General features: G+C 53.2%; 1 protein-coding gene across 6 annotated transcripts; it reads right to left on the minus strand.

The window, feature by feature from the left end:
- Positions 1–33: 33 nt before the first annotated feature.
- Atp13a1 (ATPase 13A1) lies at positions 34–16,095 on the minus strand. Of its 6 annotated transcripts, NM_001106079.2 has the most exons (26): positions 15,707–16,089; positions 13,528–13,617; positions 13,218–13,408; positions 10,818–10,890; positions 10,483–10,638; positions 10,315–10,384; positions 10,120–10,226; positions 9,623–9,752; positions 9,466–9,521; positions 8,946–9,072; positions 8,738–8,875; positions 8,529–8,649; positions 7,978–8,135; positions 7,547–7,722; positions 7,362–7,472; positions 6,485–6,610; positions 5,584–5,692; positions 4,109–4,308; positions 3,932–4,028; positions 2,302–2,459; positions 2,118–2,232; positions 1,808–2,004; positions 855–997; positions 666–777; positions 441–584; positions 34–357 (listed from the first exon to the last, which is right to left on the minus strand). In NM_001106079.2, the coding sequence occupies exons 1-26, from the start codon at positions 16,082–16,084 to the stop codon at positions 247–249; spliced, it is 3,594 nt and encodes a 1,197-aa protein (NP_001099549.2). In that variant the 5' UTR covers positions 16,085–16,089; the 3' UTR covers positions 34–246. The 6 variants fall into 6 exon arrangements, 5 of the variants coding, with proteins under 5 accessions (NP_001099549.2, XP_038950273.1, XP_038950274.1 ...); XM_039094345.2 differs by lacking the exons at positions 10,120–10,226; positions 10,315–10,384; positions 10,483–10,638; ... (2 more) ...; positions 13,528–13,617; positions 15,707–16,089 and having other exon boundaries at positions 8,946–9,110; XM_039094346.2 differs by lacking the exons at positions 10,120–10,226; positions 10,315–10,384; positions 10,483–10,638; ... (2 more) ...; positions 13,528–13,617; positions 15,707–16,089 and having other exon boundaries at positions 8,946–9,110; positions 9,619–9,739.
- Positions 16,096–16,329: the final 234 nt, after the last annotated feature.

A 16,329-nucleotide genomic window follows, 5' to 3' on the forward strand; every position in this document is an offset into this window, starting at 1 on the left:
CTGTGTGGCACAGAGAAGTGGAAGCCAGCCTTATAAAATTGCAGACGCCGGTTTATTACCGAAGGCTAGCCAGGACTCTTCTACTAGCCCAGCCAGCGGATGCCCACAAGGGTCCCAACTCAGTCTTCCAAGAGCAAGGCAGGGCTGCCTCACGGTGGAGATGGGAGCAGTGTTCCCTCCTGGGGCAATGGCGGTTTTCCTGCTCAGTGGCAGCCAGGGTAGGCAGTGGATACCAGCACCGTCTTCTCAGGAGGGCACTCTCAGCTTCGGAGTCCCCAAAAAGAACTGTAGGACACGGTCAGCCAGGAGTGCCAGGCCGAAGTCCAGGGCCAGGACCTGGCCGATGACCAGCTTGAACTGTCAAGGAGGAAGCAGGTTGAGCTGGGCCTGTGGCTGAGTGGGGCCAGGCTGCGCCAGGGCCACTGCTCAGAGCCACTCACCTCTACAGGGATGTCCACGAGGCCAAACTGGCTGTTGAAGTCAGGGGAGGAGCCCAGGAGCAAGCCCATGATGGCCATCAGTGACACTGCCAGACTCCACACCAAGGGCTTGTTCTCAGGCAGGCTCTCCATGAAGGGTGGGCCCTGGAGTGAAAAGACACAGCTGCTTGGGGAGGGCTGAGCAGGGTTAGGTCAGGTGGGAATGGCAGGCATGCAGGGCCTCACCTTGTAGTTGATGGCAAAGGTAGCCATCTGCATGGCCATGGCCATGATGTACACAGTGCTGTTGACCAGGCTCGGCTCAAACTCCTTGTACAGGTCTACAAACTGTTCCTGCCTGCAGGGGAGCATGGGTGTCAGTACCCCTCTCCTGCTCAGGCACCCACCATAGTTTCCTGCTGCCTCCCCACTTACTTCTCAGGGCTGCGTGCCTGGGCCTCCCGGTACAGGTAGACCAGGCTCAGGAAGTGGACAGAGAACTGCAGCATCACCGTAAGGATGGTGTATAGGTTGAAGATGTTGGGCAGGGGCCGCTCTCGGGAAAGAGTCTTGAGAGGCTGTGGGGCAGGACTGAGTCAGCCAGCTTACTCACTCAACAGTGGGGTGATTCTCCTGCCACAGCATCTTGTTTGATGCTGACCCAGGGGCTGCCTATATCCAAAATAGTCTGTATTCCATGGGCGCAATGGAGGGCTCGTCAGGAAACAAATTTACTTTCAACTCCCAAAAGTGCAGCCAGAACCTTGGGCCTGGAGATGTGCCTGGTCTCTCCAGCCTGCTGCTTCCCACCTTATGATTAGGGTGGGATCTGAAATGTCCTCAGAAGACCCACGGAACGTGCTATGCTAGGGATTTAGAAAGGGACCTAGGGCTGTGACCTCATGCCCAGACATCTATGCGTGCAGCCTTGGGGATAATCCAGCCTTCCTCTTTAGAGGTCAGTAGCTCTAAATATGACCTGAAATCTCTGGACGCCTAAGCCAAGACACATCTTTCGTTCAAGTTGTTCTGTGAGCCTTTCCTCACCTTGATGGGAAGTTGACACATACACCCTCTGGCCCCTGGGACCTCTATTTCGACATCTCAGCAGCCAGTTCAGACTCCTGGTTGTGGTAGTGCCCGCCCTTTCCTCAGGAGGCCTCCCTGGCTGTCCCTGAGGCTTGCTTTCATTCATCACTTCCTTTGCTCCAGGGCTGTGACCTGCCCGCCCCTGCAGAGACGGTGGCATACCCTAAGCTATATCACTGGCCAGGTCTGACCCTGTCTGGATGTCCTCCTGTGCCACCTCAGAGACAGTCCCTATAACTTCGGGGATGACAATTCTAATCCACAAGAGTTCTTGAAATGCCCAATCGTCTGGGGCCCACCTTGGAGCGGGAAATAAAGAGGAAGCAGCCGGCCAGCAGCAGCCCCTGCAGGGTGGCCTGGAAGTCGCTGAACTTGACACCCTCCAGGTAGAGGACACTTTGGCTGTATGCCAAGATGAGGGCATTGAGGGCCAGGATCTTGAACATCTGCAGCGTTGTCACCAATGTGCAACGGCCCTGCTTGATCACGTGGCAGACTGTGGGAAAGCAGGAATGAGTGGGCAGGATAGGTATGGTTCTGGGCACAACAGGTAGGTTCTGGGGTGAGCATGGCTCCAGGCAGGGGCGGGGCTAGGAGCTTGGGACTCACTGCACTGGATGGAGGAAAGCTTGGAGGTGAAGGGTGCTGCAATGCTGGCATCCCCCAGCTTCACAATAGGGGTGCTCTCATCCTCCAGGTCCCGTAGCACCTGGCTCAGGCGGTCCTGGGGGTGGGAAGCAGGGGTCAGTCCTGGCTAGCAAGGGTTTTGGGTATTTCCGACCTGAACACTCACCCTGTGGGAGGCTGGTGGCTCCTCAGGAGAGAGGAGTGCCGACTTCTGTTTGGTTGACCTGGAGACTCTGGGGCCACTGTTACTCAGGACAGGGCTGTCCCTTGGCCGTCGTCGCCGTTCTACAACCCTCTCAGGGGCATTGGCCAGAAGCGCGACACCTGAGAACACATTGGAAGGAGTGATGGAAGGGCCAGGGTCAGTACCAGTGTTCAGTTGCAGACCTAGACCCCAGGCTGCCCGCCTGCCACCTCCCACCAGCTCCAACATACACATTTTGCCTGACTACCCTATGGGGTCCTCAGAGACCGGTCACCTTGTTTTGCTGGTGAATGGCTTGACAGATTGAAGCATTTACCACACATGCCTGGCATTCATGTAAAAAGAACCAATTCCATAAAGCTACCCTCTGACCTTTACAGCTATGTGGTGGCAGGCACAAGCCTTTACCAGCACTGTACCTACATCAAACAATACTAATAAACAAGTTTTAACACACTGATGTAGCCCAGTGGCACTGTCTGCCTATCCATGCTCAAGTCCCAAAGGTCAACCCCAGACTCAAAACTTTATCCTCGGGCTGGAGAGATGGCTCAGAGGTTAAGAGCACCGACTGCTCTTCCAGAGGTCCTGAGTTCAAATCCCAGCAACCACACGGTGGCTCACAACCATCTGTAATGGGATCTGATGCCCTCTTCTGGTGTGTCTGAAGTGTACTCACTCTACAGTGTACTCACATACGTAAAATAAAAAAAAAAAAAAATCTTTAAAAAAAAAAAAAACCAAGATGACACCTGTTATCCTAACCCTCTGGAGTCTGAGGCAAGAGGATCTTGAGTTCCAGCCACACGGCACAGAGATCCAGGCTCAAACAAGCACAGAAATCTCATCAGAACCTTAGAGAGTCAGTGGCAGCACACACCTTTAATCACAGCCCTTGGGGTGGGGGGCGCGAGGGGAATCTCATCAGACCCTAGAATGAGCAACTGGAAACTGCTGGACTACACGAAGCTAACAGAGAAGAGTCTATGATGGTGAGAGCCCAGCAGACTGCAGGTAGATGGAAGAAGCAAAAAGACCAAAGCTTAGCTTTTGGAGTACAGGACTATCAACACTCTTCCTGACAGTGACCTGTGGAGACCATACCTGGTTGTGGGAGCCACATAAAAATGTCCCCAATTACCTCTGTGCTCCTATCCTCTGCTCCTTATGCCTATACCTTTCTCTGATCCTGTAGCCTCTCAAGATTTCTTTTCCAAAGACAGGGGGGGTTCCGTGTAACAAGGCTAGCCTTGAACTTACTGCACAGGCAAGAATGAACTTGAATCCCTGATTCTCTTGAGCTCTGGAACGACACACCTCTGCCTGAATGAGAACCACTGCCCAGGGGCGTCATTAATTAAAATCACTGTTTTTTCAGTGTTTGAGATGAAATCCAGGACTTTGTACATATAAGGAAGACATCTACTGCTAAACCATATCCCCGGCCTCTCATTGGAGGGTTATAGGAAGGACCACACAAAGCCACACCACCAGCTCCTATCAAATGCGCCAGTCTCTGAGCAACAGGGCCAGGTGAGATGTCCCTACGTTAGTGATGAAGGAGACAAAGCTCCCAGCTATTGGAGCTCACCCACATCAGCGTGCTTTAGTGCGCCCACATCATTGGTGCCATCTCCACACATAAGGGTCACATAACCCAGTTCCTTCAGGCTGGTGATGACGAATTCCTGTATGGCAGACATAACATAGATGGGGCTGCAGCCATCCCCAAGGCCCCCAGTGCCCAAGCCCAGGGTCATGCACATACCTTCTGCTTGGGGGCCACACGGGCAAACACTTGCACATGAGGGATGAGGTGGAGCAGCTGCTGGGGATCCACAGCCTGCAGGTGAGCCAAGCCATCACCTGTGAGGCACAGCGCGTGCTCCAGGGCCAGGGCCTTGGGGGAGCCCAGGGTCAGAGGCAGTACGATGCTGTTATCAATGGAGCGCCACTCACATGGCTGGCCTGTGGGTCACATCTATGGTTAGGGTTGTGACTCCTGGGCCAACACCATAGCCTCACGCAGAGTCTGGCCCTGCTTTGGGCATTTCACAGGGAACACACACAAGATCCTCAGATACAGGTGAGGAACTTGAGCCTGGCTCAACTAGCTGCATGCAAACACGGAAGGCCTGGTCTCAGACGTCAAGCCAACCTTCTCCTGACACTGGTCCCTCATCTAACAGATCTCTCCACTACCAGACTGAACTCCAGCACTCTTGGAACCAGACTCCTCCCATGTTAGGCCTCATGGGATCCACTTTTATGCATGAAGCTCAGATCCAGGACCAGGCTGGGAAGCAGCTCATTGGTGTACCCTGCACTGACTTTCCACCCTAGACTACTGACTCAGATGGGAGGGAGGTTTGTTTAATCAACCTGCTGGACCTGCCCATAAACAACAGTTCCGACCCTCACTTCAGGGTCACCTACTCACAATCCGCAGGTCCAAGAACATGGTACATGAGGCTAGAATGGAGGGAGACCTGAGGCCAACAGTTCAGAGGTAACCAAGTTCTCTGAGAGGCAGTGGAAGGTTCTAGAAGTCTTTTTAGCTGCATGTACCTACCACCCTGTGTGCATTCTACCACCCTGTATTGGGGTACCCACTGCTCCTCACATAGGTCCTGCTCTAAGAGACATCAAAAGACCTGAGCGAGAAGTGGATTCATTTACCTATGCAGGAAGGGTTCTAAGGCTGGTCTTAGAAGATATGTATGCAAAAACTGCCCTGGAAGCCACTGTATAGCCCAGGCTGGTCTGGAACTAATAGCAATCTTCCTGCTGGGCTAATAAGAGGGCATTCTCACATCTAGCTAAGTAGACTTCCTTTTGAATCCCCAGCCTCCTTACTTAAAGCAAGATGCCAACAGCAAGGTTAATAGTTTAGCTCTTCTTCTGTAGTGTGCATGGAAGCTGCCCATGGTGTAGGGTGGGGCAGACAGATATGCTAACATGCCATGCCTTTTACCCAGGATCTTTCACCCTCAGCATTAGGCAACTGGTGCCCTCATCAGGTGTTGGGAACCTGGCAGTCCCCGGACAATGGCACAGAAGTGACCTGACCAGCACAAGTTAGGCAAGGAGGCATGAGGCCTGTTATAAACAAACATAGCAGACTCAGGAACCAGGTCTGCCCTCATAGCATCACACCATACTGCCCATTTTCTGAGGCCTCCTTAAAGTAGGGCTGACATCACACACCGGTTTGGGACTAGAGCCCCAGCTACTTGGCCTTACCTTTCTCCGAGGGAGGATGCAAGATGAGCGTATGGGCCTTGTCAATGAAATGCAGTTCCTGAGCTACATGGCATGCAGTGAGTGGGTTGTCTCCTGTGATCATGACAACCTAGGGCACAAGGCACAGGGCTTAGCAGAGAACATCTGTTGGGAAGAACTCTTACCTTGGCCTCACAGCTCCTCCTAATAAAGTATGAGGGAAAAGGCCACCTCTATGGGAACCGACAGCCTACCAACCCAGGGAGTGCTATACAAATGGCAGGGCTGTGCTAGCCATGGGGCTGGGCTGGCACCTAGGGCTGCTTACACACCAAGCACATGCTGAGCCACAGTTCAGTCCCAAGGCACTGCTTCTTAAAATAGTTTACTTTTTTGATATGTACACCTTTGAATATGAAGGCAGAAAAGACATCTGGTCCCTCATGTCCGAGGTTATAGGTATTTTTTGGGTGCTGGGATCTAAACTCTAGACCTCATGACTGAGTGGCAAAGTCTCTTAACTTGCTTTTACTTAAAACAAGTTAAAAATTAGCTGTTGGCTGTCAGTGCCGAGTCTGCTACCTGTTTGTATGAAGAACATTCTAGTGATAGAAAAGGGAGGGAGGTTGTGACCTATGGGGATTCAGTGGGGACCAGCTGTGTGTCTGCCTCTCTCTGGGACTGCTCTCGAGGACAGGTACAAGCTTCTACCTCCTCCTCACAGAGTCTGAGGAGCTGACAGGTGATGTGTGTTGTAGGGGTGCCATACTAAACTAAAGAGCATTATCTACCTAACTCTGAAAGTACCAGCTATACCCACTCCCAGCTTAAAGCTGTGGCTTCCTCACTACTGAGACCCAGAGGGCAGCACGGTCCTCCCTCTGTGGCACCTCCCTGCCCCTACCTCTCGGTTTGCTCATACCCGGTGGGATGCATTCTGGATCTCTCGGATCACAGCCTTTGAGTCAGCTTTGAGCGGACAGGAGACCACGATGAAGCCCACAAACTTGAGGCTGCATTCCAGTGCCTCCCGCTTGACCTCCCGGGCCTGTTGACAGATGTGGGGTACCTTTACCATCTGTCCTTCCAGCCAGCCTCTTCACATCTCCCAGAGTGGAGCACAGTGAAGCGAGCAGGGTAAGGTGCGTCAGCAACTAGAGCCTCTGTGTGTGTGTGTGTGTGTGTGTGTGTGTGTGTGTGTGTGTGTGTGTGTGTGCGTGCTGGTGCTGGGAGAGGAGAGGAGAGATGTCCTCTAGAGTCGGGAGGGGAGAGGCAAGGCAGGTGTACAGTGGGCGCAGCTTCTGATGATGGTCCAAGTGTACCTACTGCACATCGGGACTGTGGACAGGGGCTGTGCAAGACCACCACCTTGGGGGCAACCAAAAAGAACCAAGGAAAGGAGGTGACGGAGATCACAGAGGTAGAGTGAAGACGGGGCTCAGGGAGGACAGGTTCAGGGCACGGACAGGCTTGGGACAAACAGGGTTCTCTAGAACAGCAGCAAGGGAAGCACAACGCAGGAGGAAGAGGCTGAGTCCTGGTTCCAATGGCCTCAATTCTACTCTAGAGGGATATTTGGCTGTAAGGGTGAGCAGACTGGACCAGACTGAAGCAGGTGAAAGGGCAGTGGGGATAGACGGAGATTAGCAGTGGACAGGTATGGATCCTCTAAGGCCTCTGACCACCAGAAGAATGGTGGGGTCTGGAACACCTCCGGCCTTCCCTGAGGAGATGCCCAGGACATCCCAGAGCAGAGGAAGAAGGTGCTGTGAAGGTTGAGTGTGGCAGGCCGTTGTTACCTGCTGATGCGTGAGATGCCCTAGCTCCTTGTAGCCCAGAGCCAGGACACGGGCTCCTTCCCGAGAGATCTCAGTGTGGATGTGGTGGTAGTCAGGTGGGCACTGGGAAAACTGCAGGGAAGAGAGGGGGATGTCACTGCTTGACCCCTGCCTGCCCTTTAACCCCGGGGTTGGGGCTGGCTCACCATAGAGTGCAGGGTTTCGGGGGCCCCCTTCACAGCCGCGATGTAGCAGAGGTCAGTGGAGCCGAGCTTCTCGTAGGAGGCGAGCACAGACATTCGCTTTAGGGCACTGGCAAAATGAAAGCGCTGGTGAATTTTCAGCCCCTGAGTTTTAATACTTCGGGGGAATACTTTCTCATCTGGAAACAAATAAGTACGAGTCCTGAGGGGCTTCGCTCCAGAGATGGAGCCAAGCACCCCCACCCCAGCTTTCCCACCCCAGCATCCCCAGAATCCTGCTGGTCACAGGCAGGGAAGGCTGGACACCAACAGACCCAAGAAGATACCAATGTGAAGCTAGCCTGGGCACTAGCCTGGAGGAACGTCACCATCATGGGCCTGCCCACCCAGGACAAGAGGCCATCCGTGCCAGACCTTGGATGCTAGTCCCTCACCTTTGGTTAGTGTCCAGTCTACAGCTGTCAGCATGGCCTTTTCCAGAGGGTCACCCACTAGGGTGCCATCATCCAGCTGCATGAGGGAGTGGCAGGAAGCCAGGGCCCGGTGTGTTTCTATGGGAATGCTGGACACTGGGGTCACCTCTTTCCCATCTCTGCAGAGACAAGGACAGTTGGTCACAAGGTGGATAGAGATGGTGCGGAACTGCACCTCTCTCAGGGCACCTGGGAGCCTTCAGTGAATACTTCCAGAGCAGGACAAACTGCTAGCACCCAGTGTGATATTCACTAAGGATATCTTGGTGAGAGGAGTGGTCCTTGTAAGACTACTGGCCTCAAGGATGGCTCCGGAGGTCCCAACAGATAAGGTAACAGGCCTCTGGCTGGCTGTTCTGGGACTGAACCCATTTCCCAGCCTACCTCTGATGTCACTCATGCTGACCACACAGGACCCACTGTAACTGGACCTCAGAGGCAGGGCCTCAATGAGGCTCACCCCACGCTTGGGTCTGTTTGCTGGGGGTTAGACACAGTTCCTTTATGCTCACCTCAGCCCTGCCACGCCTCGCACCACCAGGCTGTCACTAGTCAAGGTACCCGTCTTGTCAAAGCAACATACTTCGACCTTGCCAGCGAAGGGGATCCGGAAAGGCTCTGTGCAGTACATGTCTGGGGGTGGAGGGTGACCTGGGGTCAGGGGCTCCCTCCAGGCTCCTGTCTGTTCTATGCAATGCCCCACCAATCACTCAGCACTCACAGAGCTTGGCCAGGGCGATGAGGGAGGTGTTCACAGCCAGGGACAGCTCAATGGGCAGTTCAGGGGGTACGACCGAGGTGAGGATGAGGGTGCACTCCAGAAAAAGCTTGTAACGGTTCCGGCTGGGGTCCTTGGTCCCTGTGGAAACAGGGCCTGGCAGCCTGGGGCAGGCCTGAGGCTGCAGAAGAGGAGCTTTCAGGGTGCTTACCTTCAATCCACACATACGCGGCTGCAGCAATGGCGAACACCAGGAGGAAGAGGATGAAGATGAAGGTCTCCAGGTTGTTTGCAGTGACCCTCTTTACCCCAAAGAGAATTGTACGTAGTAGCTTGCCCTGCAAGGATAGGCAGGACACAGTCTTCCCTGAGAGGCCTGTGGAAAATAGTGGCCTTTGCTCCCTAAAAGCACAGAGGCTGTCTTTCCTTTCTAGGAAACAGCAATGCCTGCTTCAGTCCATGAAGTAGGTAGACAAGGAATTAGGCTTCCACCAAGAGCCACAGAGGAGGGCAGGGAAGTGCAAAGGAAGAAGCCAGGCTTCCACTACCCCTTAAGGCAGAGCACCTCACTTAACACCCATCTCCTGGGAATGCTAACAGTCAGACTACCTTGGGCATATCCACTGCTATCTCAGCCCAGGGAAAGCAGGCCTGCATTAGCCTTAGGGTAAGAATTCTGGGAGGAACCCTCATACACTCTGGGCCCTCAGACATGGAATCAAACACCATACCTGGGATGTGTTGAATCCAGTCCTTAGGACAAAGGCCACACATCCGTTGTCAACCGCTGAGGAAACAAACGGAGAAGCATTTGCTGTTAGCACCCCTGCCCCCCTCCTTCATACTACAGCAGGTACAGGATACCCAAGACACCCTTGAGGCACCTACGCTTCAGGCCCGAAGTGGCCTTCTGTGGGGGGATGTGCTGTACCACCTTGGTGCCCCCAAAGATGACATGCAGCCGAGCGTCGGCCTGCAGGTCTAGAACACGGTCTGGGCTCAAGTCTTCAATGGGCTCCTGAGAAAGGAAACATCAGATGGGATGAGAGCCTCACTTTAGCTTCCCCCAAAGACTTCGGACTCCCATGAGTGGTCCTACCTAGGCCAGCGGGTACCTCCTCCCCACAGGACTTTTGGGCTCAATGCCTTGTGACCTGCATTAGGCCTCCTCAATGATACAGACAGAGAATCTTCCTGGATTCTCGATGCCCATCCCCATAGAATATCCTGGTCTCTTTTCATCTGGCTCCTGACACCTACAGCAATGACTCCAGCCCACCTGCCTCTGCCACTCATGTGTGGCAGGGACTGCCTGGTCACTGGCCTCTCCTGTTCTATGTCGTTCTTCATGAACGGGGGAGTGAACTATGGGTCCCAGCCATCACCTTCATTTGTGGCACAGATTCCCCAGTGAGCATGGCCTCATCCACAATGCAGCGGCCCCGCAGCAGCAGTACATCACACGGCACCAGGTTCTCCTGGGGGGAGCGGCCTGCGAGGTGCAGGCAGGCGAGTCAGCCACTGGCTAAGGTAAGGACTTCTGCCAGGGGGTGGTAGGGTTTGGGGGAATCCTGCCTCACCGATGGACACGATGTCCCCAGGAACAATGTCATCGCTGGCGATGGGCCTCCACTTTCGGCTTCGGTAGACCTGGGAATATGAGCAGGGGAAGTCTGTCAGCATAGCAAATGCATGGTGTCCACTCAGGGGTGGGCAGGGCTCCCACCCAGCTGTCCCCTCAGTCGCACCTGAATCATGTGGGGTTTGTTGCCCATCTTTCGGATCTCTGACATGTTCCTCATCTGCTGCTGCACTAGGGAAGCCTCGAAAGCCACCAGCATGGACAGAGTGAAGACACTGTAGTACCAGTACTCGTCCAGGCACCAGAGCCCGACGCAGAACACCTGTGAGCCAGCAGCTGTCAGGGCTTGCCTCCCTGTCCCGTGACCAGGAACCCTAACAAGTACCCATGATCCCCAAGGACAGGGGAGGTCTGGCCAGGGTTGGAAGTGGCAGCCAGGCTCACTGTGGCTGTGACAGTCCTAGAGGAGCTGGTGCTGAACAGAGCCACTGTGTTAGTTACCTGAAACACGAAGAAAGGGGCTGTGGCTCTCTCCTTGAAAAGCTCAGAGAAGTCAGGCACCGCCATCTCGGCCCTGCAAAAACCATAACCAAATTCCTGGGTGAGGCTGAAAGTGTGGGCCCTGCCCTGTCACCTCCAACAGGACACTCACAGTGAAGATACAACACACCTACAGTGGGGGCTGCACTCGACTTTGTCCTCCTCTCTAGGTCACTGGCCAGGCGCAGACACCCTGCTGAACCCTGTGACAGGCTGTTTACAATCCTACCCACCCCGGGGGCAAGATGAGAAGAGCCGGATGGGGTGTCTGGGAGAAGGGACTCTGGTGACAGAGCCCATTCCCCACTGGATTTGGATGTTCTTTCTCAAGTAGCTCAGGCTATCCTCAAACTCCTTACAGGGCTGAGGGGGAGCTCTGAACTCTTGATATCTCTGCCTCCCTCTTCAAGTGCTACCATGGCCATGTGGTGGTAGGGATGGAACTCAGGACCTTGTCATTGTTAGGAGAACTCTAACCCTCAACCCCAGAACTGGGAATATTTTTCCCTCGTCTTTCCAGAAACAGGTTCGTACTATGTATCTTTAGTTGGCCTGGAATTCAGAGATTCAAGTACTGGGATTAAAGATGTACACTGCAATGCATAGCCCTCATTAAAAAAATATATTCTTAGGGGTGGGAATAAAGAAAAAAATATTCTTTCTGCATGTAAGAGGAGGGTGACACTGTATGTGTGGCAGTCAGAGAAAAACCAGCAGAAGCTGGCTCTCTCCTTACACCGTGTGGGTCCTGGGATCAAACTCAGATTGTGAGACCTGATAACAGGGGCCTGCACCCACTGAGCATCTTGCTGGCCTTGGGAATTTGCTATATCTATTCTGAATAAGCCCTAAGGTTCAAGTAGCCTGTCCCTAGGGTGTCTCCTGCAGCAGCTTAGTCTGAGTCAGGCTTCCTCTGTTCTACTCTCAAAATTCAAGGACATTCACAGGCTTCCCCAAAAATGGTGGGATCTGAGAAGAAACCACAGCGTACCCTATACTTAAAAATAACAAAAAAGCCCAGTGACAGCATAAAATCTGTCCCTGGCCATTTCTGTGGTCATTAACAGGGTTGCAGAGACGAACTCGGTACTGGATGTGGTTACATTTAGTTACTGAGAAGCAACTGAGTCATGAATGAACCCCAGGGGCAGCCAGTGGTGTGACTCAGAGGCAGGGCTCCTGTCTGGCATGTGCCAGGCACCAGGTTCCATGTAGAGTCCCAGAGAGACAACAACCTGCTAAGATCTCCACAAGTTCCCGATTAAGCTCTATCAAGGGGAAACACCATGAGGGCCATGATGCCAAACAATGGTGTTTGGCGCCCAGCTTTGGGCTGTCCTCCTTCCTGCAGCCGCATATCGGCACCTTTGTCTCAGTAAAAGGTTAACGAAGAAAGTCTGTGAGGAGCATCTGTTGTCCTATGCAATATCAAAGAGGCACCAACGTGTTTTGGTTTATTTCCTCTCGCAGTGTTGAGGGTAGAATCATTCTAGTCCATTAGGCAAGCACTCAGCCACTGAGCCGTACTCCAGTGTGTCAGCTGAACAGAAATTCCAAATTAAAATCTAATCCTATGCTGGGTGGTGATAGTACATGCTTTTAATCCCAACAGTTAGGAGGCAGAGGCAGAGGCAGAGGTATGTGGATCTCTGTGAGTTCGAGACCAACCTGGTCTACGAGTTAGTTCCTGAACAGCAAGGGATACATAGAGAAACCCTGTCTCAAGGTAAGGGGAAGGGAGGGAGAAAAATAAAATCTAATTCCATGATTGTGGTCCCCCAGAAGTCAAAAAGAGATGACTTATTTGGTAAAATGTTTGCCTTAAAAGCATGCAGATCTATGTTCAAGTACCAGAATCCATGTAAAAAGCCAGGCATAGTGGCGTGGACCTAACATCCCAGCACTGGGAAGGTAGGGACTAGAGCATTGCTGGTGTGGCTACCCAGCAAGACTGTTTAGTGAGCTCCAGTTCAGACCCTGTCTTAGGAAACAAGGTGGATGGCTCCTGGGTATGACACACCTGAAGTTGACCTCAGCCGCCACACATATATACATATACATGCTTAACCCCTTCCCCCCCAATCAAGAGAATTATGAAAGCCAGGAAGCAGAAGAATGTCACTAAACACAGGACAACCCTCCCAACCAAGGCACATCACAAAGCAGAGGGTTCTAGTTCCTGGCCACTGAGGGCCCTGTTGGCAAACAAGTTTGGAGGAAACCAGAGCAGAGCAGGTTTGTCAAATGGGGCCACAGTCACTTAGAATTCTGGGTTAAAGGCGAGCTTTCAGCCCTACTGCTGGGCCCCGTGACCAGGAGCACAGTGGGCAGCAGCGGGCCACAGGGAAGACAGGGACTCACTTGTTGCTCCCAAACTTCTTCTCTGCGGCTCGGATGTCGGAGTCTTCCTGGAAACCTCTGTTGCTTTGATAGTAAGAGAAGGCGTTCCCCACTGGGAAGGCCACCGGGAGGAACTGCTTTTTCTCCAGGGCATCATAGGAATATTTGATCTTCTGGAACTCAAATGACAGCACCTCCAGCCCATCTTCTCCCTGGAGTGGAAGGAAGTGTGTTTGTGGCAGAAAGCCCCTGACCTGGGGAATACTGGCGTTTAGGACTACCACAGGAATGCCTGTCCCAGCTTCCCTGCAGGATATAGATCCCTTCCTACCTTGTCACGGTGCAGGGCCACCAGTTCAGTGGAGCCATTGTTGGGGGTTGGCACCACCTTCACGAAGGTTACTTTGTTGGGATCATGCTCCTGCCAAAAAACCAAAGATTGTTACCGAGTCCTTCTTAATCCAAAAGTACATGTCCTTCATAGGGTCAGAGGAGGGTAGGCATGTCCCTAGGCTCTAGTGCTAGCTTGGCCACGCCCTACTTGATCACTATTTTGTATTATAAGGTTGAAGTCACCGGGCAAACTCACCACCCAGGCTTCTGGACCTGAGCTCAAGTAACATGGAGCATCTGGTTGGCTCTCCATTCACACGACTCACATCTTGCCACCGCCCACCCACCTGCGCCACAACGGCTCTCTCTGGCTTGTTCACTGCTCCCCAGTACACTGGACACCCAGCTTGCCTGTGTCTGAGTTCAGTCTTGGTGTCTGACCATGACCCATCTACAGCCTGTGGACACGTGACGCCAAAGACAGCTAAGGATGTGATGCAAAACCATAAGCATATTTTTTTCTTGGTAACTTAGTTGTGAGGTTCCTCAGAAGTAATTATGCTCTGACTACACTGTGTTGTGATATCGGGGTGTGTGTGTGTGTGTGTGTGTGTGTGTGTGTGTGTGTGATGCTTTCTTCCTCTACAACATTTTCTTTTGCACAAAGCACATACACTGAGACAGCTAGCTTCCCTCCCCAGGTGGCTCCATCTAAAGTTCCCTGGGACTCCTCTGACTGGTAATCTGCCTTCTGCAGTAACAAATGAGTCCACCTTCTTCCCAAACGGTTTTATCCAGGCTACTTTCATGACATAAACGTTCCAGCCATGCTGTTTTTGCTTGGCCTTGCAATGACTGGAGGTGGAGGTAGGACACACAGTGGTGACCCTGAAACTAACACACAAGGATAAACTAACACAGGGGGAGACAAGTAAAGATGCCATGGAGGGTGCTGGCCCTGCACTTTACAAGTTCCCTTAGTTTTCCTCAGTGACCCTGGAGGGAAGTGTTTCAGCTTTCACTTTACAGTAAGGTGAAACTGAAACCCTAGAGGGAAGCAAAGCCTGATCAGTCTCCTCACTCAAGGCTGCTTAGCTCCTCCCACTCCTCCTCTCTAGAAGAGGAGAGGAAGTTCCCAGCTATAGATGCTAGGGATCCAATGCCCTCCTGCACAGCACACCCACGCAACCTGGTTGCCATGTTCAGAAATTTGGGCCCCTCTGCTGGATAAATATTAATGAAACAGGGTGTCTTCTCTTGGACACACACATACACACACACACACACAAACACACACACAGCCAAAGAGGGTGTATATGAGGGCATTCAGGTGTTTCCTGCAATCATTGACACTGCCTCCCTTTTCTGAAGACCAACCCAAAGCAGATATCGGTGCCCCAGGCTTCAAATTTGGTGGGATCTGTAGTGTGGTCACTGGGTGTTACCTGCCAACCTAGAACACCTAATAGTCGGTGCCTCCTGTAGAGACACTGTATTTAGAATTCTGAACTTAGACTACACCGCCTTGCTGCATATCCTGACAAGCCCTCATTTAACCACATTTATCTTACAGATAACTTGAGACTCTAAGCTAGTAAGTCACAAGTAGCTCCTGGCCATCTTCAGCACCAGGGTGAACTATTCACTCTTGGGTCTAGCACGGGACAGAGGCTGAACATTGGGCGGTAGGACTTGGCTTCATGCATTTGGGAAATTACCCCACAGGTCTAGCCTAACACTTCACACACACACACACACACACACACAGAAGCCAGAAAGGCTTTTAACCTGGAGACAGAGATAGGCGGTTCTCTGTGAGTCCTAGACGCCCCAAGGCTGTATAGTATGATCCTGTCTTGTAGAAAAAAAGAAAAAGAAAACCAAGACAGGACCGTTCCAAGAGCAATACACCATATGGGAGCTAAGATGACAAGTCACACAAACAGTAACATATGGGTCTTGCTCTAAGTCTGTTCCTGTTTCTCGTGAGTCAAAAAGACCATGCCACAATAGCCTGGCGAGTCACAGCGGGGTCAGAGCCATAGGGCAGGGGGCGCTGCTGGAGGCAGCTGGAAGGCTGCAGACCAGACTGGAGACACGCAAGCCCGCTGCAGCCTGGAACCCTGCTAGGCCCCATTGTGCCTGGGTCCCAGTCGGGGTCGGGCGCGCGCACTTACCGGGGTGCAGGTGAGCGCGCAGTGCGCGTGCACAGACCAATGCCCCGACAGGATTGTGAGTGCGTGCGCGAGGCAGATGGTAGCGAGGGCCAGCAGTGCGGCCTCCGGTATCTGGGTCCAGCTGTTGCCCCATCCCCAGCAACCGCTGGCGGCGGCGCCCAGCCAGGCTGGGTACAGCAACCCGGCAAACGGCAGCACGGTGAGGCGCCGCAGAAGCGCCAGCCGCCGGTATGGCCATACAGCGGCCACCAGTTCGTCGCCGCTCGCTATGAGCGCTGGCCCGGCAGCGAGGCCCGGCCGCCCAGGCTGAGGAGACCCGCTGCCCCGGGCCCCGCCAGGCCGGGCTCCGCAAGGTACCGCGTTGCCCACCACCGCCATCTTTCCCAGCGCTGCGCTGGCTTCCGGCAGAGGCACCGCCTTCTTCCGGTATATTACTTCCGGTGAGGCTTGATCTCCATGAGTGGCCTCAGGAATAGGAAACGTCTAGGTAAAGCGTTAGATGGGATAGAAAGTGTCTGCTCAGGGCGCCGCCATGTCAGGCTGTGGCTGGAAGGAGATTAAGAGCGCTGCCATGACAAAGAAGGTATCAAAGGTCCAAATCAGCTTGCTAAATTCGGCCACGG

The sequence above is a fragment of the Rattus norvegicus genome, chromosome 16, assembly GCF_036323735.1.
Source record: "Rattus norvegicus strain BN/NHsdMcwi chromosome 16, GRCr8, whole genome shotgun sequence".
NCBI classification, from domain to species: domain Eukaryota; kingdom Metazoa; phylum Chordata; class Mammalia; order Rodentia; family Muridae; genus Rattus; species Rattus norvegicus.

Excerpts from the sequence above, each read along its gene's own strand:
- Atp13a1 (NM_001106079.2), bottom strand. The coding sequence starts at position 16,084 with ATGGCGGTGGTGGGCAACGCGGTACCTTGCGGAGCCCGGCCTGGCGGG. Across the intron at positions 9,073-9,465 it reads CTGGATTCAACACATCCCAG|GGCAAGCTACTACGTACAAT; the intron begins GTATGGTGTTTG and ends CTATCCTTGCAG. Across the intron at positions 2,460-3,931 it reads ACTAAAGCACGCTGATGTGG|GTGTCGCGCTTCTGGCCAAT; the intron begins GTGAGCTCCAAT and ends ATGTGTTCTCAG.